Genomic DNA, 20029 nt, shown 5'->3' on the forward strand with positions numbered 1-20029 from the left:
GCCCAGGGCCAGGCAAAATGAGGTCACACCCGAGCGGCACCTGGCTCATCTGGAGGGCTTGTTAAAACAAACCGCTGGGAGGGGAGCCTGGCGGGGGCTCAGTCGGTTGAGCGTCCGATTTTGGCTCAGGTCATGATCTCTAAGGTTGGTGAGTTCGAGCCCCGCATCTGGCTCTGTTGCTGACAGCTAGGAGCCTGGAGCCTGCCTCGGATTCTGTGTCTCCCTCTCTCTCTCTCTGTCCCTTCTGCATTCGTGTTCTGTCTCTCTCACTTTCAAAAATAAATAATAAAACATTAAAAAAAATTAAAAAACAACACAAAACATACTGCTGGGCTCCATCCCCAGAATTTCTGCTGCGGATGCTCCCAGGACCACACTTTGAAGACCACTTCAGAAGATGAGCATAAAAGGGGCTGCATAAAGGGTGAACCACTCCAGATGTGGCTTTTTTCCTGGGTTGTTAAAGTCAGGCCCAGCCCTTAGCCTGCCTCCTCCCCTAAGTCCTCCCTGTCCCCTGGGACCCCTGGTATCAGTGCTCTCTCCCCATGCTCCTCTCAGCCATGGGAGGCAGGTGCATGTGCTCCAATCCCCTGACCCGCCCAGAGCTGGGTCCTTCCAGCGGAAAGGGGATCAGGGCCGTGGCAACATTGCTCCCAGAGCCAGTGAGGCAGACTCTGCACAAGGTGCTCTCAGGGCCTCTCCCCTCCCACACGTGGGTCATCAGGCCCATTGCAGGCTGAGGGAGAAGAGAGGGGTACCACTGGGCAACTACACAGATTCTGGGCGACCCAGGAGCTCCCCAACACCCTGACTGGAGACGTCTTCCGGGAGGACTGAGTTTTCTGGATAGCCAAGAACTCAGATGCCCTGACTTCATACCCAGGGCTCGTCCACTACCACAATTTGACAGGTGGGCCAGGAAGAAGTGTTCACTGGACCGGTTCATTACCACCCGCTGCCAGCACATAGGCAGGAAGGTGGTCAGCGCTCGTTGGCAGGGGGAAGGGGGAAGTCCCCACGGTCAGCACCAAGGCCAGGGTCTTGACGCAGGGAAAATGGTAAGCCCTTAGGTTCCCATGCTACACGACCCCCCGGGGGGCACCACCAACGTTGTAATCCCCGTAAACAGTAACCTCTACAGTTGTGCAGTGCACACCCTGTGCAGTTTGATGCAATGGTCCTACCAATCCTAGTCTGCAAAATGGTTTGTTATTCCCTGAATACCTACTACGTGCCCATGAGGTGTTCTGGCAGGAGGCCAGAAGATGGTCTAGCCTCTTGGGGCAATCAGGGGAAAAGCCAGCTACATCCTACGGTGAGGAGAAAAGTGATTTCATGAGGGCATGCCCAGGCACTGGGGGAGCCAGGGAGTGGCTTATCTCTGCCCAGAGAGGTCAGGGCGCTGGCATGCGGGGGCAGCCAGCTCCCTGAGGGCTGGTTAATCCAGCCAGGCTGGAGGCTATCAGGCGGCGGCTGCTGAATCTGCAAGCCTCAGCGTCTGGGGTTGGGTGGCTTCTTGCTTTCCAGGGACACCTGGAGCTGCAATCCCTGGGGCCAGAGGGGTCCCTTGTGGTCTGTGGCCGCCCCAACCCCCTCCCCTCGCCATTGTGTGGGTTGGCAGAATTAGAGATCAGAGCCCCTGATTACTGGGCAGAAGGAGGTGTGGAGGCAGGGAAAGGGGCAGAAGCAGCCAAGACAAATAAGGGCAGCTCCAGGGGCTTCTGCCAAGGAGCTCAGCCTGCCTCCCTGGCCTGGTTCCTGAGCTTGGTTGGGGGTGCACGCTTCCCCAGCTGATGGGCCACTTTTTCAAAGAAGCTTCTGAGAGGCCCTGACTTCCAGTAGCATCTTTCTCTAGGCTCCTAAGGGCACTGGAAGTCAGCCTCTGCTCTCCAAATGCTCTCTGTGGGGCAGGTCATGCAATTAGTCCCCCACCCGTCCCCCCCACCATGGGCTGGCTCCAGGCAGACCTCTGACTTCGCCAAGAATCCCTGAGAGCTCAAAAAGCTGGTCCAGGCAGCCCTGGGAGACGTCCCGGCTTCCTCCCGGATCCTAGGGGATCTTGCACTCTGGGACGCACTTTGCATCTGGCACTGTCACCCCACTACAATAGGGGTCACTTCTTACTCGTTTCTGTGTCTCTAGCACCTAGACTGGGGACTGGCACCGACTAGGTGCTCAGTTAATGTCTGCAGCTTGAATGACTTCACTGCTAGTTCCTGTGCCTGAGGGCAGAGTGTATCTAAGAGTCTCGGCCGTTTTCAGAACCTAACGGGCCCTCCCATACCCCGGGGTGATTAAATACTACCATAATTTTTAATTCCTACCACAGCCTGGTCAGGTTGTCAGACCTGGCCAGGCATTTCACTCTTTGATAAACTCAATCACACAGAAGACTTATTATGCACAGAGGGGTTTAAACCCAATGAGACTCACGCAGCTCTGGCCAAAGTGGAAAACCAAACACCAGATGTGAGCCAGAGCGGGGAACAGCCTGGTATGTGGGTACCCACGAAAAAGGGCTTCAGGGATGCTGGGTCAGTGGTTCCAGGGCCTCTGGGCTTCTGACCCAGCAGGGAACAACCATTCGGAATGGTCTGCCCAGTCTGCATGAGGCAGGAGTGTCCCCTTCCCTCCAAATGACAAAATTCAAGGTCTGGCAGAAAGGCTACCTTTTCTGTGAAGCCTTCACAGCACCTCCTCAAGACAGAATGAATTCCCCCTCTCTGGTCCTCTTGCACAGGTACCAGGATGGGACGAGCATACAGTGGTGGGTACTTTCCCTTAGGAGTAGAGGGTGATGGGGTCCCTGACCACCCCTCCCCATGTGCTAATGTGGATAGTAAAACGATGGGAATGCAAGCTGGTGCAGCCATTCCGGAAAACAGTATGGAGGTTCCTCAAAAAACTAAAAATAGAACTACCCTACGACCCAGCAATTGCACCACTAGGTATTTATCCAAGGGATATAGGCGTATTGTTTCAAAAGGGTACATACACCCCCATGTTTATAGCAGCACTATCGGCAAGAGCCAAAGTATGGAAAGAGCCCAAATGTCCCTCGGTGGATGAATGGATAAAGAAGATGTGGTATACACACACACACACACACACACACACACACACACACACACACACTGGCATATTACTCGGCAATCAAAAAGAATGAAATCTTGCCATTTGCAACGACGTGGATGGACCTGGAGAGTATTATGTTGAGTGAAATGAGTCAGTCAGAGAAAGACAAAAATCATATGACTTCACTCACATGAGGACTTTAAGAGACAGAACAGATGAACATAAGGGAAGGGAAACAAAAATAATATAAAAACAAGGAGAGGGACAAAACAGAAGAGACTCTTAAATATGGAGAACAAACAGAGGCTTACTGGGGGGGGTGTGGGAGGGGGGATGGACTAAATGGGGAAGGGGCACTAAGGAATCTACTCCTGAAATCATTGTTGCACTAGATGCTAACTATTTTGGATATAAATTAAAAAAAAATTTTTAAAAATGACAAAAAATGTTGACAGTAAAACTAATATAATTCATAATGAAATTCCCAGTCCGGTGAAATGAACAACAGCTTCTGTAAAATCTTTCCCATTTTATGAATCTGAAATAACAATCTAAGTATTGTTATGCAATACTTGCTATGCAAATAGAAGCAGCTTAAAGGAAGTCTTCTAGTTCCCTCTTCCCTCCACATGATTGCCCCTAAAGTCACATCCTGTAGAAATTCCGGCCTTCCCCAGGGCCATGAGGTCCACCCTCCCTTACAGGGGCAGTGGGACAGACACAGCCCAGCACCTGGCAAGGGCCTGGCACGTGGCACATTTGCAATAGTCAGGCGTCAAATGAACAGCAGACATTGGGAGGTGTGGCCGGACTCACAGTGCGGAGAGATCCTGACAGCGGACTTTCACCCTCGGGGTCTGGCCTGCGGAAGGCTATCATCACTTCCATTTTGCAGATGAGAAAACTGAGGTCCAGTTAAGACTTCCTTAAGGTCCCAGAGTTGGCTCTTGCCTGAGTCCCAGCTAGTCCCTGCATTCAAGCTGCCTCCTGGGTGGTGAGGGCGGGCAGCTCGTGCTGGGCCAGTCACCTGGTCTGCATGGGGCTCTGGGGTGGTCTGCTCCCTTCCTCCCGCCTTTCCGTCTGCCCTGCTGGGCTGCCCAGACTCACACTTTCCAGCCTCTCATTCTCAGCTGTTTCTGCAAATCCGGGGCTGCCCTCTATCCTGGATTCCAAACCACCACAGCACGGGTCCCAGGCCCTCCGTCTCCCTCTCCCTGAGGGGTCTGAGAGGCAAGAAGGAGGCTCCACCTGGGTCCAGGCACTCACCCCAGGCCCCTCACAGCTGACCTCAGCGGGGATAGGACAGAGGAGGCCAGTCTCAAATCCAGGTTTAAAAGCTGGGTTAGAGCCGCACACGTCATAATTGGTACATTTCTATTTTCTCTGTGGGCATTTTTCCTTGCTGATGGACTCTCACAAACATTTTACTGTTGTATTTCTTGCACTACTGCCTGGAATCGTTATTTCGACATCATAAAAAAATCATTATATTTTTAAAAGAAAGACTGAGAATTCCTACAAAAGAGAATACAAAAAGCTTGGGCAGACACACACACACACACACAGGCCCATCCACACACAAATATATCTACGTGCAAGTTTAGGCTGACAGGAAAAAGAGGTTTCTTGCCATACCGCTTTGCAAAGTAGAAGTGAATGAATAATTGATAGGGCTTTTTCCAAACATCTAGATTTTTAACAATTATTCTAGAAAAATCCGGTTCGATTACTTAGAGCCGCAGTTCTGTGCTAAACCAACACAGAAATGGTTACCAATAAGTAAAATTTACGATTCCCACTGAGCCAGCCTTCCACGGAATTGCATCATAAACACGAACATCTTTGTTTTGACCCGCCAGAGTCCACAAAGCCGCTGCTCTCACTAACTGAAGGCGCCGTCTGATCCACCCTCGAGCCCTTTACTCTGAGTAACGTTCCTGACTTCAAGTACAGATGATAGTATTTCCCACTTTCTTTTGGCAAGAACTTCATCCATCTCACCGCACTCACCCTTCGCCGCCAGTTGCAAATGAGCGGTGCCTGAACCGAGGTCACGAAGCTTTAGTTCTTCTGACTCCCCGAGATACTGGGGCACCCGTAAGCGGGCCAGGGGTTGGTGGTGCTGGTGGGAGAGGCCCACGCGCCACCCGCGCCACCCTGGATCTGTGCCCTAACCAGACTTACCAACAACGGGCTGATGCGACATTTGGCCGATGCCAGTGTCTGACACATGAGTCCCTTGATGGCCCCACGGGGATCCAGGCCACAGCTTCTTGCTTGGTCCCCCTCCGGTGTACGGGCAGCCTGACTCTGTCTTGGAAGTCAGGGCTCAGGCTGACCCTCACAGGCGAGGGACCTGCCGGGCTTGGACAGCTGTGCTGCTGCCCCCCTCAGCCTACACACCAGCTCCTGGCCACAGGGACTGGCCCGGGAGTGGTGACTGATGCTTGGTTACAGAGCGCGCTGGGAGAGAGCAGTTCTGGTTGATACTTCCTGTTTGGGGAGGAAACCTCACTGGTGATAATTAGTGGCTCAGACTCCAGCGTCTCTGCCACAGGAACTGAGGCAGGACAGCCAGCAGAGCCCAGGATGCATAAAATGAATAAATGTCATCCAATGCAGGGTGGGCTGCCTCCGTGTGTGTGTGTGTGTGTGTGTGTGTGTGAGAGTGTGAGTGAGAGAGAGAGAGGGAAAGAGAGAGAAAGAGAAAGAGAAAGAGAAAGAGAAAAAGAAAGAGAAAGAGAAAGAGAAAAAGAGGTGCATTTATTCTTCGGATTACAAAGCCAAACATAATGGCTGCAGAAAGTGGCAATTTATCAATTGCTGTGGGGGTAATTTATTGCAATCACTGCAGCTGTCCTTGGCTTGTGATGGTTTTCTCAGCATTTTGTGCCAACAAAGACTTCATGGTCGCCTTTATTTGCCTGTCGGTACCCACAGTGTGGAGAAAGACAGACGGAAGGACACACAGACAGAAGACAGTATTGTCCCGAGGGCAAAGCAGGGATGCGTGTGTGCCTTCCTGCCGCTGGTGGCTTTTCTAGTGACCCTGGGGGCCAGGCTGACGGCACAAACGGAGGTCAAAGGTTTCGAGGCTTTTTTTATCATTGACATTAATGATGCCAAGCCCAGTCTTAGGACAAGTATATGCAACTGCTTCCAACTTGTTTGAAAACTGGTGACCTTGGAAAACAGGAGCTTTGAGTCACCCTGGGCATTTGGATAACCAGAATATGCACGGCCGGGCCCAGGGCGGGTTTACTCTCTTATTACAAGCCCAACAGCGCCTGCATGGCCATCTGACTGCTGTGGCCCAGTGCCTTGTCTCCTCTACCAGAAACCTCCCGTGGGCAGGGGTATTCCTGAATCTCCCAAGTCCAGCGTCGGCCAGTGCACACCGACAGACTTCCCTTGCCTTAGCTCACTTTTCATTCCCTTCTTTCTGGTCTCTGCCACCCACCCCCCCACTTCTGCCAAAGCTTATTACCTCCACCTTACATCTTGACATCCTGTCCAGCCAAATCCCCCTTCCTTGGGGACTGAGGACACCTCCCAGCCCCCATAGCCCCTCAACTGTCTCTCCCAGCTCTGTGTTCACAGAGGATCTAGGTAGACAGACCTAGGTGTGAATTCAGGTTCAGCTGCGTAAGCAGTGTGACGTTGGGCAGGTTCCTTTCCTTCTCTGTTCTGATAATTAAGCAAAACAGTGAAAATGAAAGCCCCTGAACCCACATCTCAGGACGGCTTTGGTTTACACGTTTCCTGTGTTTTGCTGTGGACCGTTCACTGCATGCTGTCCTGGAATCTTCTCCCTCTGCTGCCTGGTGGTGCTGTGTATTGTCACTCAGCTTCCCACTTAGACTGTGAGCTCTCAAAAGGGCAGAGACCTGGTGTCCCACACCCCTGTGCATCCACACCGCCCTGCTCGTGGTAATTCTGCCGTGAAGCCCGTAGATGCCTGTTGGGCTGACGGGGGCTCAGGCAGTGTTCTCAAACGGTAGTGAACACGGATTGGGGTCGTAGTGAACACGGGATGGCGGGGGAGCTTAGGCTGCAGATTTCCAGGCAGTCCCAGAGGGCCCCTCTCACCCCCCCCCCCCTCCCCCCCGCCCCGATTCAGTACTTCGGGCGGGCTCAGCACTCTCTGTCCCTATCACAGCTTCTGAGTGGTCTCTGATCCCTTTGAGGAAGCTGTACTGTCAGGAACTCACACTTTCTTCGGAAAGCAAACCCCCCAGCTGTGAGTGGACAGGAGCACGCCCCCTGTTCCCACAGGGGTCCAGGTCAGCTGTGGTTCCCGGTCTCCTGGGGTTTTCAGTGAGCCCTCAGCTGTGCCCTGAGTTCCCCCTCCCCCTTCGCCACACACAGCCATGCTAGATTAGAACATCCAAGAAGAACTGTAGCAAAGGTTACAGGAGGACGACAGGCCCAAGAGGCAATACACAACAGAGCGTTGTTGTCAGCCTTCCAATCCAGGAACACCGCGAGGGCAGGGCTTTCCTGGCTAGAAATTCCCAACCCCCCACACAATCCTTGGCGGCCCCGCCCAGCACCGGCCTGTTTCCTTCCCTTCCAGGGCCAGCCCCTACCTTATTTCTGGCCACCCTGCAGCCATCTGGTCTTAACAAAGCGCCTGGTCTTAACTTCTTGTGGCCGCCCAGCCCTGCACCCAGGTTGTTTGTGGCTGACTCACAGGGCAGTGGTGATCGACTCCCCCACCCTGCCCACTGTAATCCCACGTACAGGCCTGGCTGGTCACCCAGTCCCCGCACAGGCCCCTCGGATTCCAAACGGCCCACCCTCCTGACGCCGCAGGCCACCCCATCTTTGCGCAGACTCCACCTGTAGGGCCCGTGTCCCAGCCAACACCTTCCCGCTGTGTGCCTGCATGATTCACCTTCAGAGAGACCCTCACCCGGACCGCAGGGCATACTGTCACCTCCCAAGCCCACCAGTAAAATCACAAGCCTACCTTCCCCACAGGCCTGATGGCCACACAAGCATCGGGGGTGACAGCACCAGGAAGGGTCAGCCACCACAGACCCCAGCACGCCGGCTTTGGGACACCACTGTCTTCCCTGGGAACTGAGATGGCCCGTTTGCCAGCCCCCAAATTCCTTCACATTTACCCGTGATTGATTTTATTATACTCTTGGGGCTCTGTTTTTCAGTTTAAACATCTGAGCTATCCTAATCTGATAGCTCTAGAAAGCTTAGGAATGTGTGCTTCCATCCCACCTGGCTCTCATTAAGCGGAAGGGCGAGGTAGGAAGAAGTTGGTGCCTGATTGCAGGACAATTAGTGCCCACCTGTTGCACCTTCTGCCAGGTGACTGTGGTGATTTACAAGGACAGACTGATTGGGAAGAGCTGAGCAGCAGGTAATTCTCCGGTGATAGGGTTCCACACCCCAGGGGGAACCTGGGGGGTTCTGCCCAGGGGGTTGAAGTGACAATACAGGCCTTTTTGATCCTGCATAAGTTAGCAGTGGCTGCTCCCGCCCGCCCTCTGCCGTCTCTGGTTTTGGATCCTGGCTCGCATTAGCTGTGGGACCTGGGACTCAATGATGCTGAGCCCCCTCACTTCTAATTGGAAATAAGGTGGGGGAGAGGGGTGCCTGGGTGGCTCGGTTGGTTAAGCGTATGTCTCTTGATTTCGGCTCAGGTCATGATCTCAGTTTGTGAGTTTGAGCCCCACACTGGGCTCTGCGCTGACAGTGCAGAGCCTGCTTGGGATTCTCTCTCTCCCCTCTCTCTCTCTCTCTCCCCCTACCCTGCTCATGCTCTCTCTCTCTCTCACTCTCTCAAAATAAATAAAAACTTAAAACACAAAGAAGTGGAGAGTGTGGGGTTTTGCTGGGTTAGAAATGACCATGGACACTCATCCCACCAGAAGTGGGACTCAGTCTTGAGTACCTGGCACCAAGACGGTGCTCAGTACCCTTTGTTGAGTGAATAAATGATGAGGCAGGATTTGGACAAGCAGATATAGTTAGTAGTTAGGAGCCTCTCAAGTTTGGGGTGGAAAGAACGGATTGGAGTCTCGTGTTTAACTTGGGAAAGTTACATCTATCTCCTTAAGAGACCCGAAGGTTCAAATGTGCTTATGGATATGTCATGCTTGGGGCCTGACAGGTGGGGAACTGAATGTTCAGTGATGATGACTGTCATTTCAGGTGTAATCCAAGCAGTGCCCATGGCATGCCAAGGATGTGAAGGGCTGGTCTGTAGATGTCTGGGCAGGTCGGAAAGCTGGTGGGCCCAGCTGCCAGAGGGCAGCAGGAGGAAATGAGAGTTCTGTAGTCCAATGTTTGGAAACCACCTAGAGTGATTTCCCCATGCCTTGGTTCCCCTCTCCAAGTTCTGGAACCTCCACAGCCTCCTGGATTCGGAACGGGGTTGGCAAGGACAGGATGTGAGTGGGAAAAGAAGCACACCCCCCCCCCCAACCCCCCCGGCAGGGAGGAAAGGAGCCAGCTTGGCTTTAGGTTTTAATGACTGCTTTGAAAGGCAAGCTTCCTGGTTTTAAATCAAGAGGCTCATCCTCAGTCCAGATGCTAGAAAGCAATTTCACGGAGTGCTCATCTTATGAAGCTTGGACCGCCCAGGCAAGGGAGACGTGGTCACCACACCAGTGGGGAGGGCAGGGAGGGGTAGACCCAGCCGCAGAGAGCCCAGACATCCCTGCAGACCCGGCTCCCCGGCTCCATCCCAACCTGCCTGAAAATCACCCCAGCCACTGAAATGTTCTTTTGCAGGCCGGTCAGAGAACGAAGCAGGGGGCACAGACTTTTCCTCCCAGTCTGGAAGACACTGGCCAGGACACTAAGCAGGGAGCCTCGAGGCCTGAGCCCTGCGGCCATCTCTGAAACATAGAAGAGGATGTGGAGGCCACTCTCTGGGCTTTAGCTACCTTTTCTAGGGAACTGAGGGGGCTCAGACTAGAAGAGCAATGAGCCTAGAAGGTCTCCAGCTGATTAACACTCAAATCCTGGGGGAAGAGGGAAGGATCTGATATTTTTTGCACTCCTAAAACTCATCACTTCACACAACTAATCCCTCAGGCAGGTATTCTTGTCACTGTCTTATAGAGATATCAAGTGCAGCGTCCCTTAGCAAGGTAGATGAAGAAGCAAGTGTGGAGAGCTGAGGACTTGGCCAAGGTCACATGGTGAAGAGCTGAGATTCAGACTCGGTTCCATCTGACTGCAAAGCCAAGGGCTCTCACTTACCGTGAGGCAGCTGAAGCTGCCTGACCGCCCCCCCCCCTCCAGGGCTCAGGTGCGCAGCTTTGGACTATAGTCCTTAACTCTCACTGTTTAATTGCCTGGAGCCCTGCCCAATACTCTGATAAGCACAAGGAGGGAAGGGCCAGGGGGCAAGGAAGGGAAATGAACTGAAGAGGGCACATCTGTGATCCCAGGGTGACCACAGGTCCTGGGGAGCTCAGCAGGCTTGGGACTGGCTGTCCAACCTCCTAGTAAACAGGTGGCCTGGAATGAGCTCTGGGCTGGCTCTGAGGTCACTCCAGGCCTTCCTCCTAGATTGCCTGGCTAAGGCCACCTGCCCATCATTCAAAGCCTCCTTCAAGAAAGTTTCTATACCTCACTGATGCCCCCCTAAGTCCCATTTCTCCATCAGACAATGATCAAGCACATGCTCCCAGCTGTCCCATCACCCCTCTCCCCATTCCCCCAGGCCACCGGGGATAGAGACAGGCACAGAGATGGGTAAGACAGTCTCAGTCCTCCAGGTGCTTCTGGCTGGGTGCAGGGTCATGCAGCCTCTGATTCAGTCCAGGTGGATGGGATCTAGGCATCTGTATTTTTAACAAACCATGCAGGTGGCTGAGGGGGCACACCCCTGTGAGACCCTTTTGGCCTTGTGGATATCCTGGACCCCATCACTGCATTTTTTGGGCTTCCACCTCTGAGAACATGGCCTGTCGGTCTCACTGGCAGGCTCTGGGCTTCTAAGTCCGATAAATCTGTGTACAAATCCCTATTTCTGCAACTTGCTACCTGCGTATCTTTGCCAAATAGCCATGCTTTCTGGGGCTCAGTTTCTCCATCTGTAACAAGATGACAGTCGTGCCTTCCTGGCCTGAGGATTAACTGGGACAGTGCATGCATAGCAAGCTGCCTGGCACAGATAAATGCACAATAAATGTCCGCTATTAATTACATCATCACTGCACTCTGATAGACAGAAATACTTCCCTGGGGCTATTTCCAGAACCCCACTTCCCAGAGTCTGTTTCAGAGGCGGCCCTGGACACCTGGGAGGCCTTTCGGTGCCCTCTGCCACGGCTTCTGCAGGACCTGCCTACATTTTCTCCGTGGTTTCCGCCTCTTGGGCCCCAAAGACATTAGCCCAGTGTACCTTTCATCTACCCAGAGCGCCCAAAGTTCCAACCACACCCCTGTGGGCAGCCTGCCCCCACATTTCGGGGAAACAGGCAGGAGAGTCGAGTTTCCCAGGCAAGAGCTCGTGGCCAGAGGCAGGCACTGGTCAGCCTGGCCCCTTCCAGTCCAAGGTCGGGAGCCCCGCCCCGGTCGGCCTGCTCCTCTGGGGCCGACAAGCGGCTGGGAGGCCTGGCGGGGAAGGTCCCGCCCACCGCTCCCCGCCCTTCCCTGAGACCCGCCGGCCGGAGCCTCGGGGACCGAGGACCCGAGCATTTGGCCGGTCCGCAAGGCTGCAACCCGGGTCCGGACGCGCGTTCTCCCTAGTCCCGCCCCGGGCAGGGCGTCCCCGGGCCCTGTCTCCCGGCACCGCGCACGCTGCTGGCGTCCCCAGGGAAGGCAGGCGCGCAGTGGAGGACCGGGGATCCGGGTTCTCTGTCGCCGGGCGCACGTGGCTCGGTCCCAGCGGCCCCGGTCGCCCGCAGACGCGTGGCGGCGCCCGGCTTTGGAGCGGCGGTGGCGCAGGGGTGCAGCGGGGGCAGCCGCCGGGGCGGGGTGGGGGGTCCCAGGCAGGGCGCAGCCCACAGCCCCGCGAAACGCGGCGGAGGGGGTCACTCACCAATCCGGCGCGCCGCTCGGAGCAGCGGCGGCGGCTGAAGGTCCGCGTTGGAGGCGGTGGCTCGGCCCGGAGGCTCCTCCCCTCCCGACGCCCCGCCCGCCCCCGGGGCCGGACCTGCGGGGGAGGTGGCCGCCCGCCAGCCCGCCCCTGCTAATCAGCCTCCGCCGCCGCCCCCAGCAGCGCAATCGGGGAGCTGCAGGGTGCTCTGGCCCTGCAGCCGGGCGGCGGCGCCCTACGACTCTCCGCCCCCGGGCCCGAAGTTCAGAGCCAGCCCGCCCCCTTCCTGATCTACTTCCCCTCCTCCCTGCCGGGGCTCAAGTGTGCAAAACTCCCGAGCCACCACTTAACCAGGACAATGAGGGCGCGGAGACCAGGGTGACTTCTGTGTCCCGCTTCCTTAATCGGAGGGACACCTCAAATCCATTACCATTTTATAACCGGGGGTGAGTGGTAGGTCGGGTTTGCACAGATGGTAAGAGACCAAAGTGTCAGGTTGGATCCTGCTTCCGTCATTTTTGCAGTGGAAGCAGGCAGTAGAGGCCCCTTCTCAGCAAGGCAGGCAGCATCCAGGCACAATGGTCCTGGCATTTCTCTGTCCCTTGTCCACTTATTGGGCAGACTTTTGGTCCTTGCCCCTAGTCCTCAGGTTTCAAGGCCTGGGAGCTTGTGGAGGACCCTTGGGAGGAGCTGCCGGGGACAATGGAGATTGCCTTCCTGTCTTGACTTGCTGGGCCCCCAGACAATCCCCTGCCCCTGAGAAAGGTGGCCCCCAACACTGTCTGCTGGCCTCCCTTTCCCCATGTGGGTGGCTGTAAGGCGAGAATACCTTAGGGGTATCTTTCTAGAGGTGCTCCCATCTGAAGCCCTTTCTCACCTGCGACTTCACAGCAGGTGCTGCTGGTTTATTCCCCTCCCTTTACAGGTGAGGGTGCTCTGGTTAGGTGGGGTACTGTTGGCATTAGGGTCCGTCATCTGGGAGGCTGACTTGGGGGTTTCCAGACCCTGGGGCTCGGTCTAGAATATGCCTGGGGGACATATTCCTTCAGCTCCTGATAAGGAGCTTCTGATTACTCCGGGGAGCCAAGCTGGGCGGGGAGATAAGCCCTGGGGAGGAGTTATCTGAGCCCCGAGGTCAGACACAAGGGGCTGAGCCCTGCAAATGGACCCCAAAGAGCACAATAGAGGGGTGAAGAGGAAGAATCGCGACCTCCTCCTGGTGGGAAGGCTGCTATGAAGGGCCTCTTCTCCCCACCCCCACCCCCCCTGAGATCCGCCCCAGAGAGCCAGAGCCTGCCCCGCCTCCATAGTTTCCTCCTGCCTAGAATACCCTGCGTCCCCAGCTCTCGCTTCGAGGCCCCAAAGCCCAGATCCTCTGGCGCCTCTTTTTGCCCCGCCCTACCCCAAGGAAACACCCTCTCTGAGCTCCTGCAGCCGTTCTGAAAGGTCCCTTTTCCCTTCAACACTCAGGGAATCCTGCCATACCACACAGTGTTCCATGTGCCAGGGACCCAGGTGCCCCATGCCTGGTCCCTGCCCTTGGATGGTGGGTTGCTGCTGCAGTGGGTTATAAACTTTGGGAAGATAGGGACCAGTTCCTAGCCCCCTTTGGTGACCCCCACGCACTAGGTGTTCTTTAAGTATCTGGCAGATGGCCATCTCTTAGCATCCTTCCTGCAATGCCAGTGGACGGCACGAGGAGACCGAGCTTGAGAAATGGAGGCACTCAGAGGTCTTCTGCCATTCTTGGAAGGACCCTTGGATCTGCCCAGCATCCTTCCAAGGACACCTGGTGGGGCTGTTTGTGGGGCTCCCCATGAGCTGGAGAGGTGAAGGCTGGCCTGGCAGAGGGCTACAGAGGGAGGAATGTCCTAAGCATGAGCTTCCTCGGGAGAACATCCAGGGGCCTGAAAGGGTCGGGGCGTAGGTAATTGAATGCCCTTAAGTGGACAGACATCACCCACCCTGTCGGCCTTTGGCGCTTTGCTTGTCCGTCTCCCCCTGGATTGGGAGCACATTGAGTGGAAGCTTATCTGGCACGGGGTCCGGTGTGGATGAGGGTTCAAGAAATGTTTCCTGAGTGTTTGGGGGTGGGGAGGCAAACTTTTGGAAGCAGATGAGCTCTGTCCTGATCTAGGGGAGAGGACGGTATGTTGGCATTGGCTAAGCACCTCCTCTGCGTCGGCCTCGTGTCTGGTCAGGCCAAGGGCAGAGCAGTCAGAGCCATCGTTGGGCAGATCCTGTTACTTCTCCGCTCCCCCCCTCCCACTTACCCCCATCCTGCCAGGATGGCCTCCTCCCTTTTCCTCAGATAGATTCAGCAGGGTCCTCAGACAGGCCACAATCCTTGCTGTTCCCTCTGCCTGGACCCTGGTCGTCCCTATGGCCCTCTCTCCCTCTCTCAGTTCCTAGCTGAAATATTATCTCAGTGAGACCTACCCCATCGTCCCCTCATCCATGTACCTTGCCCTATTTCTTTCTTGTTTTTTATGTTTATTTTAAAAAATTTTTTTTAACATTTTATTTATTTTTGAGACAGGGAGAGACAGAGCATGAACAGGGGAGGGTCAGAGAGAGGGAGACACAGAATCTGAAACAGGCTCCAGGCTCTGAGCTGTCAGCACAGAGCCCGACGCAGGGCTCGAACCCACAGACCAAGAGATCATGACCTGAGCCGAAGTCAGCCGCTTAACCGACTGAGCCACCCAGGCGCCCCTATGTTTATTTTTGAGAGAGAGAGAGAGAGAGAGAGCCCATGCGAGCCCCAGAGCACATGTGAGTGGGGGAGGGGCAGAGAGAGAGGAGGACAGAGGATCTGAAGCCAGCTCTGTGCCGACAGCGACAGTGACAGCGACAGCGACAGCGGAAAGCCTGATGTGGGGCCCAGACCCACAAACTGTGAGATCATGGCCTGATCCGAAGTCAGATGCAAAGTGTTTCTTCCCTAACATGCTATCAAACACACTTTTCCTGTTTGTTGTTCATTAACTGTCCCCTCCCACAGAAATGCGAGCCCCCCCCCTCCCCCCCAGGGCGGGGAGTTGCATCTGCCTCATTCACTTCTGCATTTCCAGTACCTCGAACAGTGCCTGGCACAGGGTTGCTGAGTGAAGGTACCCCCATTCTCACCCTTCTTCACCTCCTTCAGCATCCCTGGGAAGCTTCCCCCATGGCTCCCGAGCACCTCCTTTGCCTTCCCCAGAGCTAGCATGGTTCTGGGACAGACCTGGTATATGCACTGTTGGAAGTCTGGGCCTAGAGCTGCTAAATATTCTCTTTACAGAGCCCCTGGTGTCGGCCTCCAGAGGTAGCCCTTTTCTCTGAAGACAAGGCTAGCCCTTGGGCTAGGAAGACAACAGTATCCAGGAAGAGAATCTAAGTTCATTGCCTTCTTGGGCCAGAGAGAAGAACGTTGTGCACTCTCAGCTTCTTGGATCGATCCAGCATCTGTAGGCTAGGACAGAGCCCATCCATTTCACAAAATAAACACCCTAATTGACTATGAGGAGATGACCACGAGAAGCTATGTGCCCAATGTGCTCTGACGCCTGCGGGCCAGGCCACCTGGACCTAGTCCTGCTGGGCCGGGGCTACAGACCCAGGGAGGGTGCTCCTCACCAGTGCTGTCCTCCCAGCCTCCGGGCACAGAGAGCTGCTCCCTGACGTGACGGAGGGAATGAGGCTGCAATTTGGATTTAAGTTTACAGACTGTTTCCACTTGGCACCTTATTTTGAACCAATATCGTGTGACATTGTAAGGCGCGGCTTACAGGGCAATGGGACCCCCACCCCTGCACCCCAGAACTTGGTACTCTGGTGTAAGACTGCCTTCCTTCTTCTTCTTCAGTTTATTTATTTGTTTTGAGAGAGAGAAAGGGAGAGTGGGGGAGGGGCAGGGGGCAAGAGGGAATCCCAAGCAGGCTCCGCTTTGTCAGTACAGAGCCGGATTCGGGGGCTTGATCTCACGAACCGTGAGACCGTGACCTGAGCCGAAATCAAGAGTTGGACTGAGCCACCCAGGTGCCCCGAGACTGGCCTTCTTCCAGTCTCTTCCAGACTCTTCCAGAGTCCATGTTGAAACATGGGCTCTCCCAAGAGGAAAAGCCCTCTGAGCTCAGTGAAATGAGCTGTATATCCACAGGAGATTTAACACTGGCCAGCACGAGAGTGTGGAGAAGGTTCTAAAGGCAAGTGCTAATAAAAGGGGAGGGGGATAACGACTGGGGGTGGGGTGGGCAGGAGAAACCATTCCTCTCAGGGAGTCACTAGCACTTAGTAGGTACTTAACTCTGTGTAAGATGAAGCGTCTTGGCTTGTGACTAGACCACCGATGGCCAATGAGAATGTAGGAGCATTCGGTGGGCCCAGAAGCATCCATCTATGGTAGCATTACACTGCCTTTCAGTTGTGGGCGGGGGGGGGGGGGGGGGGGGGTGTTGCAAAGGCACGCAACTGGAGAAGTCTGGGTTTTAGTTAGTCCTTGCTCCACCTGTGGTGCATGTGATGGCCTGGGGGTAGGGGTGGGGGTGGGGGGTTAGAATTGCTGAGTCTCAGGCCCACCCCAGAAGTCCTGAATCAGAAGTACGTTTCAACCCGGTCTGCCGGAGCTTATGTGTATGTTCAAGTTTGAGAAGGACTGGGACAAATGAAACCAGCAACTCCTTGAACACCAGGGCCAAGGCCAAGGATCAGAAACCTTGAGCAGACAACACTCACCCTTACTGAGCGGCACTTTAACACCGTATCCTTTGCTTTCTCAGAGTCTCTTATATCAAATAGGCTGACTCAATCTGCTTGTGAATTTGTATAAATATGGAGTAACTGACTCTGTCCTTCACAACAATGCCTCTTACACAAAACTCCAAGAGGAGAAATGGAAGATGAGTACGCTTACTCCTTTCCAGTAACTGATCTCCTTTTACCGTGGGGGCCAGGATACTCAGACGCATATTCACGTATTTTCCCCTAGACCATAATTTTTTGTGTCAAGTTGACGATCAGCCGCATCGTTAAACTTTTTCGCTCGAAGCTATCCTAAGTTGCTTTTGGAAGAAGCCAATTGTGCAGGCGAAAGGAATAGGAAACATCCGTGTGCCTTAGTGGCCAGTCCTCTCTCCCCCTTGACGGCCATCACCCTTTCATGGCAAGAGCAGGGTCGTGGCACGTCCTCTACTAGAATTTTGAGGAGAGAACAGAGGAGTAGGGAGAAGGACGTGCCTTCGAACATCAGCTGGGTGTTACAGAGGAAAGAAAACCCACCCAGCTAGGGGTCACAGCCGGGGAAATCATGACAGGGGGCTCACACCATGCCCCTTCCTGCTACCTCTGTGCCCATGCACACGTCTCACCTGATTGGGAGTGCAAGGTACTGTCCTTCATGCCAGGGGCCTCCTTGCAGGCTGGGGCGGGGGGACGCCGTTCAGCAGAGGCCTCAGTAGCCATCTCTCCATGTGTTGCTCCCTCTGCCGCTGGGTCCCCAGGTGGGGTATCTGCACTCAGCTGGCTCACTGCGAGGGGTGGGGCGGGGAGGGGGTGTGTGGGCGGAGGAGAGAGTCAGGTGAGGCTGTTCAAGGACTGGAGTGTGGCAGCAGCTCTGCAGGGCAGAGGCGGGGTCACTGACCTTGGGCTCATCTACAAACACACTGTGGTCAGTGGCGGAGATAAGCCCTTCCCCCACCTGGGGATGTGTTTGAACCTGCTCAGTTCTGGTGCCTGGGTCTTGGCTCTCAAGGAAAGGGAAGGGAAGGGAAGTGACATGTGCTGAGGTCCCACCTTGAGGCCAGCGCTGTGGCAGGTTGAAATCACTCCATGTAAGCCTCCCTGGCCCCCGCATCCCCGAATGGGATCAGCCCCATTTTTCAGATGAGGAAAGTGACCTCATGCCCAGAAGAAGTGGCAGACCTGGGATCCGAACCAGGTCTCCCTGACTCCCGCACCTTTCCACTACCTTTGCCCCACTAAGTGGAAGGCTCCTGTGGGCCATGGCCAGCACGTCTTCGGTGACCCCCGTTAGTGCCAAGGACTGGGCCCGGTGTGGTGCAAGGGCAGAGCAGGGGCAGTCCATACAGTGTGACCAGAGGGGAGGTGAGCCACGGAGTGGGGCTCTCTCCCAGACACCCCTCACGGTGCCTGCCTGCCCTGCCTAGGTGACATTCCATCAAGCTGTCCCCAGGCTCCACAGGGGTGGCAGCTCCATGAGTCTGTCCACTGGGGATGTGCATAGCCTCAAGCGGGTCTGTGAAGGCTGCTTCTGGCTGGCGGGGTGCCAGTGCCGGTTTCACTGACCCACCCGTGTTCACTGACCCACCCGTGTGCAAATGTGTCATCAGAAACTTCAGACGTTTGCTGGTCTTTGACAGCATGCGAAAGGCAAGGGCCCTGCAGGAAAAGATAAGGGGGATAATGGCCCCAGAACTGCTGTTTGTGCCAAGGGCCAGGAGCCACAGTCAGCCAGGCCCGGGGTCTCCTGGGAGGAGTTGGGGGGGGCCGGGCTTGGTCTCTGGAAGCATCTGTAGGGTAAGAAAACACACTGACTTGGGTTCAAGAGTGGTCTCCCCACTGAACCTTGATCCCCTCAGCTGTAATCTGGGAGAATATACCCCCTCATGTGGTGTGAGAATTGAGAAATTACCAGAGAAATGCCTGGCACTTAGGAGGGCTCGTTAAAACACAGTCACCCAACCTGAGAGGGGAAGAAAGGGTGTTCGGGGAGAGGAAGACAGACACTGAAAAAGCCAGTTCCATGAGAAACGTGCTTCCTGTCAGGCCCCCCACTTCTGCCTTGGTAAAGTCTCCTTCCTTGTCCTGTGTCCTGTGAAAAGCGCTCAGGGAACTCTTTCTCCTCTTGAGGAAATTTGAAATGGGGTCGGTGAGCAAAGGGCTAAGAAAGAGTTCTTGAGACGTTTTGGGGGGCAAAAAGATGATTTCATTCAAAGCAGGGGAGGACAGGACCCAGGGGCAGAAAGAGCTGCCCTGGGTTGTGAGGACTGACTGGTTGTGTACTTTTAAGTTTGTGGAGGTGGGGAGAGAGATAAAATTAGTTTCTGAAGACTTTCTGTATGCTGAAAGCAGGGTCTTTGAGGACCGTGAAGATTAAGCTATTGTCAAGATAAGGTTGCTTTTAGTTTTTAACGACATGTAAACTTTAAGGCATTAAAGCAGCCACAGACTCCTGGAGGGATGTCACGAGCTGCAGGTGTCTGGGATCTATCAGTGGGCTGCAGGCCGTAAGGGATTTATTTAAACTACATTTTTCTTGCCTTTGTTTCCCTCATCATTCCCTGCCACCCCCCCTTCACCCCCCCCAACAACTTTGACCCTTAAATCTTTAAAGGTTTTTGAAGGTGGAACATCTCACCTTCTGTGGCTTTGTCTGCTGAACAGGGGCATAGAGATGTCCCTACCTACCGGTCGAAGTTGGTCAGTTGAGAATTTAATAGGAGTTAGGAAAGGCTAAGGCAGCTGTATCTAGAGTTGCTAGCATATGGGAGTTTTCTTGAGTAGAACTTCTTGGCTTGCAGTGAAGGAGTCTTGGCATCAGGTGGAGAGACATGGAAGAAAACAGCAAAACATGATTAAAATAACAAAAAGAAGTCCAAATAAGAATCCTCTCTTAAAAAATTTTATTGAAGGGGCGCCTGGGTGGCGCAGTCGGTTAAGCGTCCGACTTCAGCCAGGTCACGATCTCGCGGTCTGTGGGTTCGAGCCCCGCGTCGGGCTCTGGGCTGATGGCTCAGAGCCTGGAGCCTGCTTCCGATTCTGTGTCTCCCTCTCTCTCTGCCCCTCCCCCGTTCATGCTCTGTCTCTGTCTGTCCCAAAAATAAATAAAAAACGTTGAAAAAAAAATTTTATTGAAATCCAAGTTAGTTAACGTAGAGTGTAATAGAATTGAGTGATTCATCACTTACATATCAACCCCAGTGCCCATCACAACTAGTG

At 54.6% G+C, this 20029-nt stretch overlaps 1 protein-coding gene across 3 annotated transcripts in view; it reads right to left on the minus strand.

The window, feature by feature from the left end:
- STEAP3 (STEAP3 metalloreductase) overlaps positions 1-17598 on the minus strand; it is a 51380-nt gene extending 33782 nt beyond the window's left edge. The window contains exon 1 of one of the 3 annotated variants that reach the window (XM_027055946.2): positions 17440-17598. In XM_027055946.2, coding sequence (XP_026911747.1) covers positions 17440-17533 — 94 coding nt within the window. In that variant the 5' untranslated portion in view covers positions 17534-17598. Of the gene's footprint in view, positions 1-5259; positions 5711-12094; positions 12254-17439 lie in introns of those variants that run through there. The other 2 variants (XM_027055949.2, XM_027055948.2) reach the window with 2 other exon arrangements.
- Positions 17599-20029: the final 2431 nt, after the last annotated feature.

This window comes from Acinonyx jubatus, chromosome C1 (genome assembly GCF_027475565.1).
Source record: "Acinonyx jubatus isolate Ajub_Pintada_27869175 chromosome C1, VMU_Ajub_asm_v1.0, whole genome shotgun sequence".
Taxonomy (NCBI): domain Eukaryota; kingdom Metazoa; phylum Chordata; class Mammalia; order Carnivora; family Felidae; genus Acinonyx; species Acinonyx jubatus.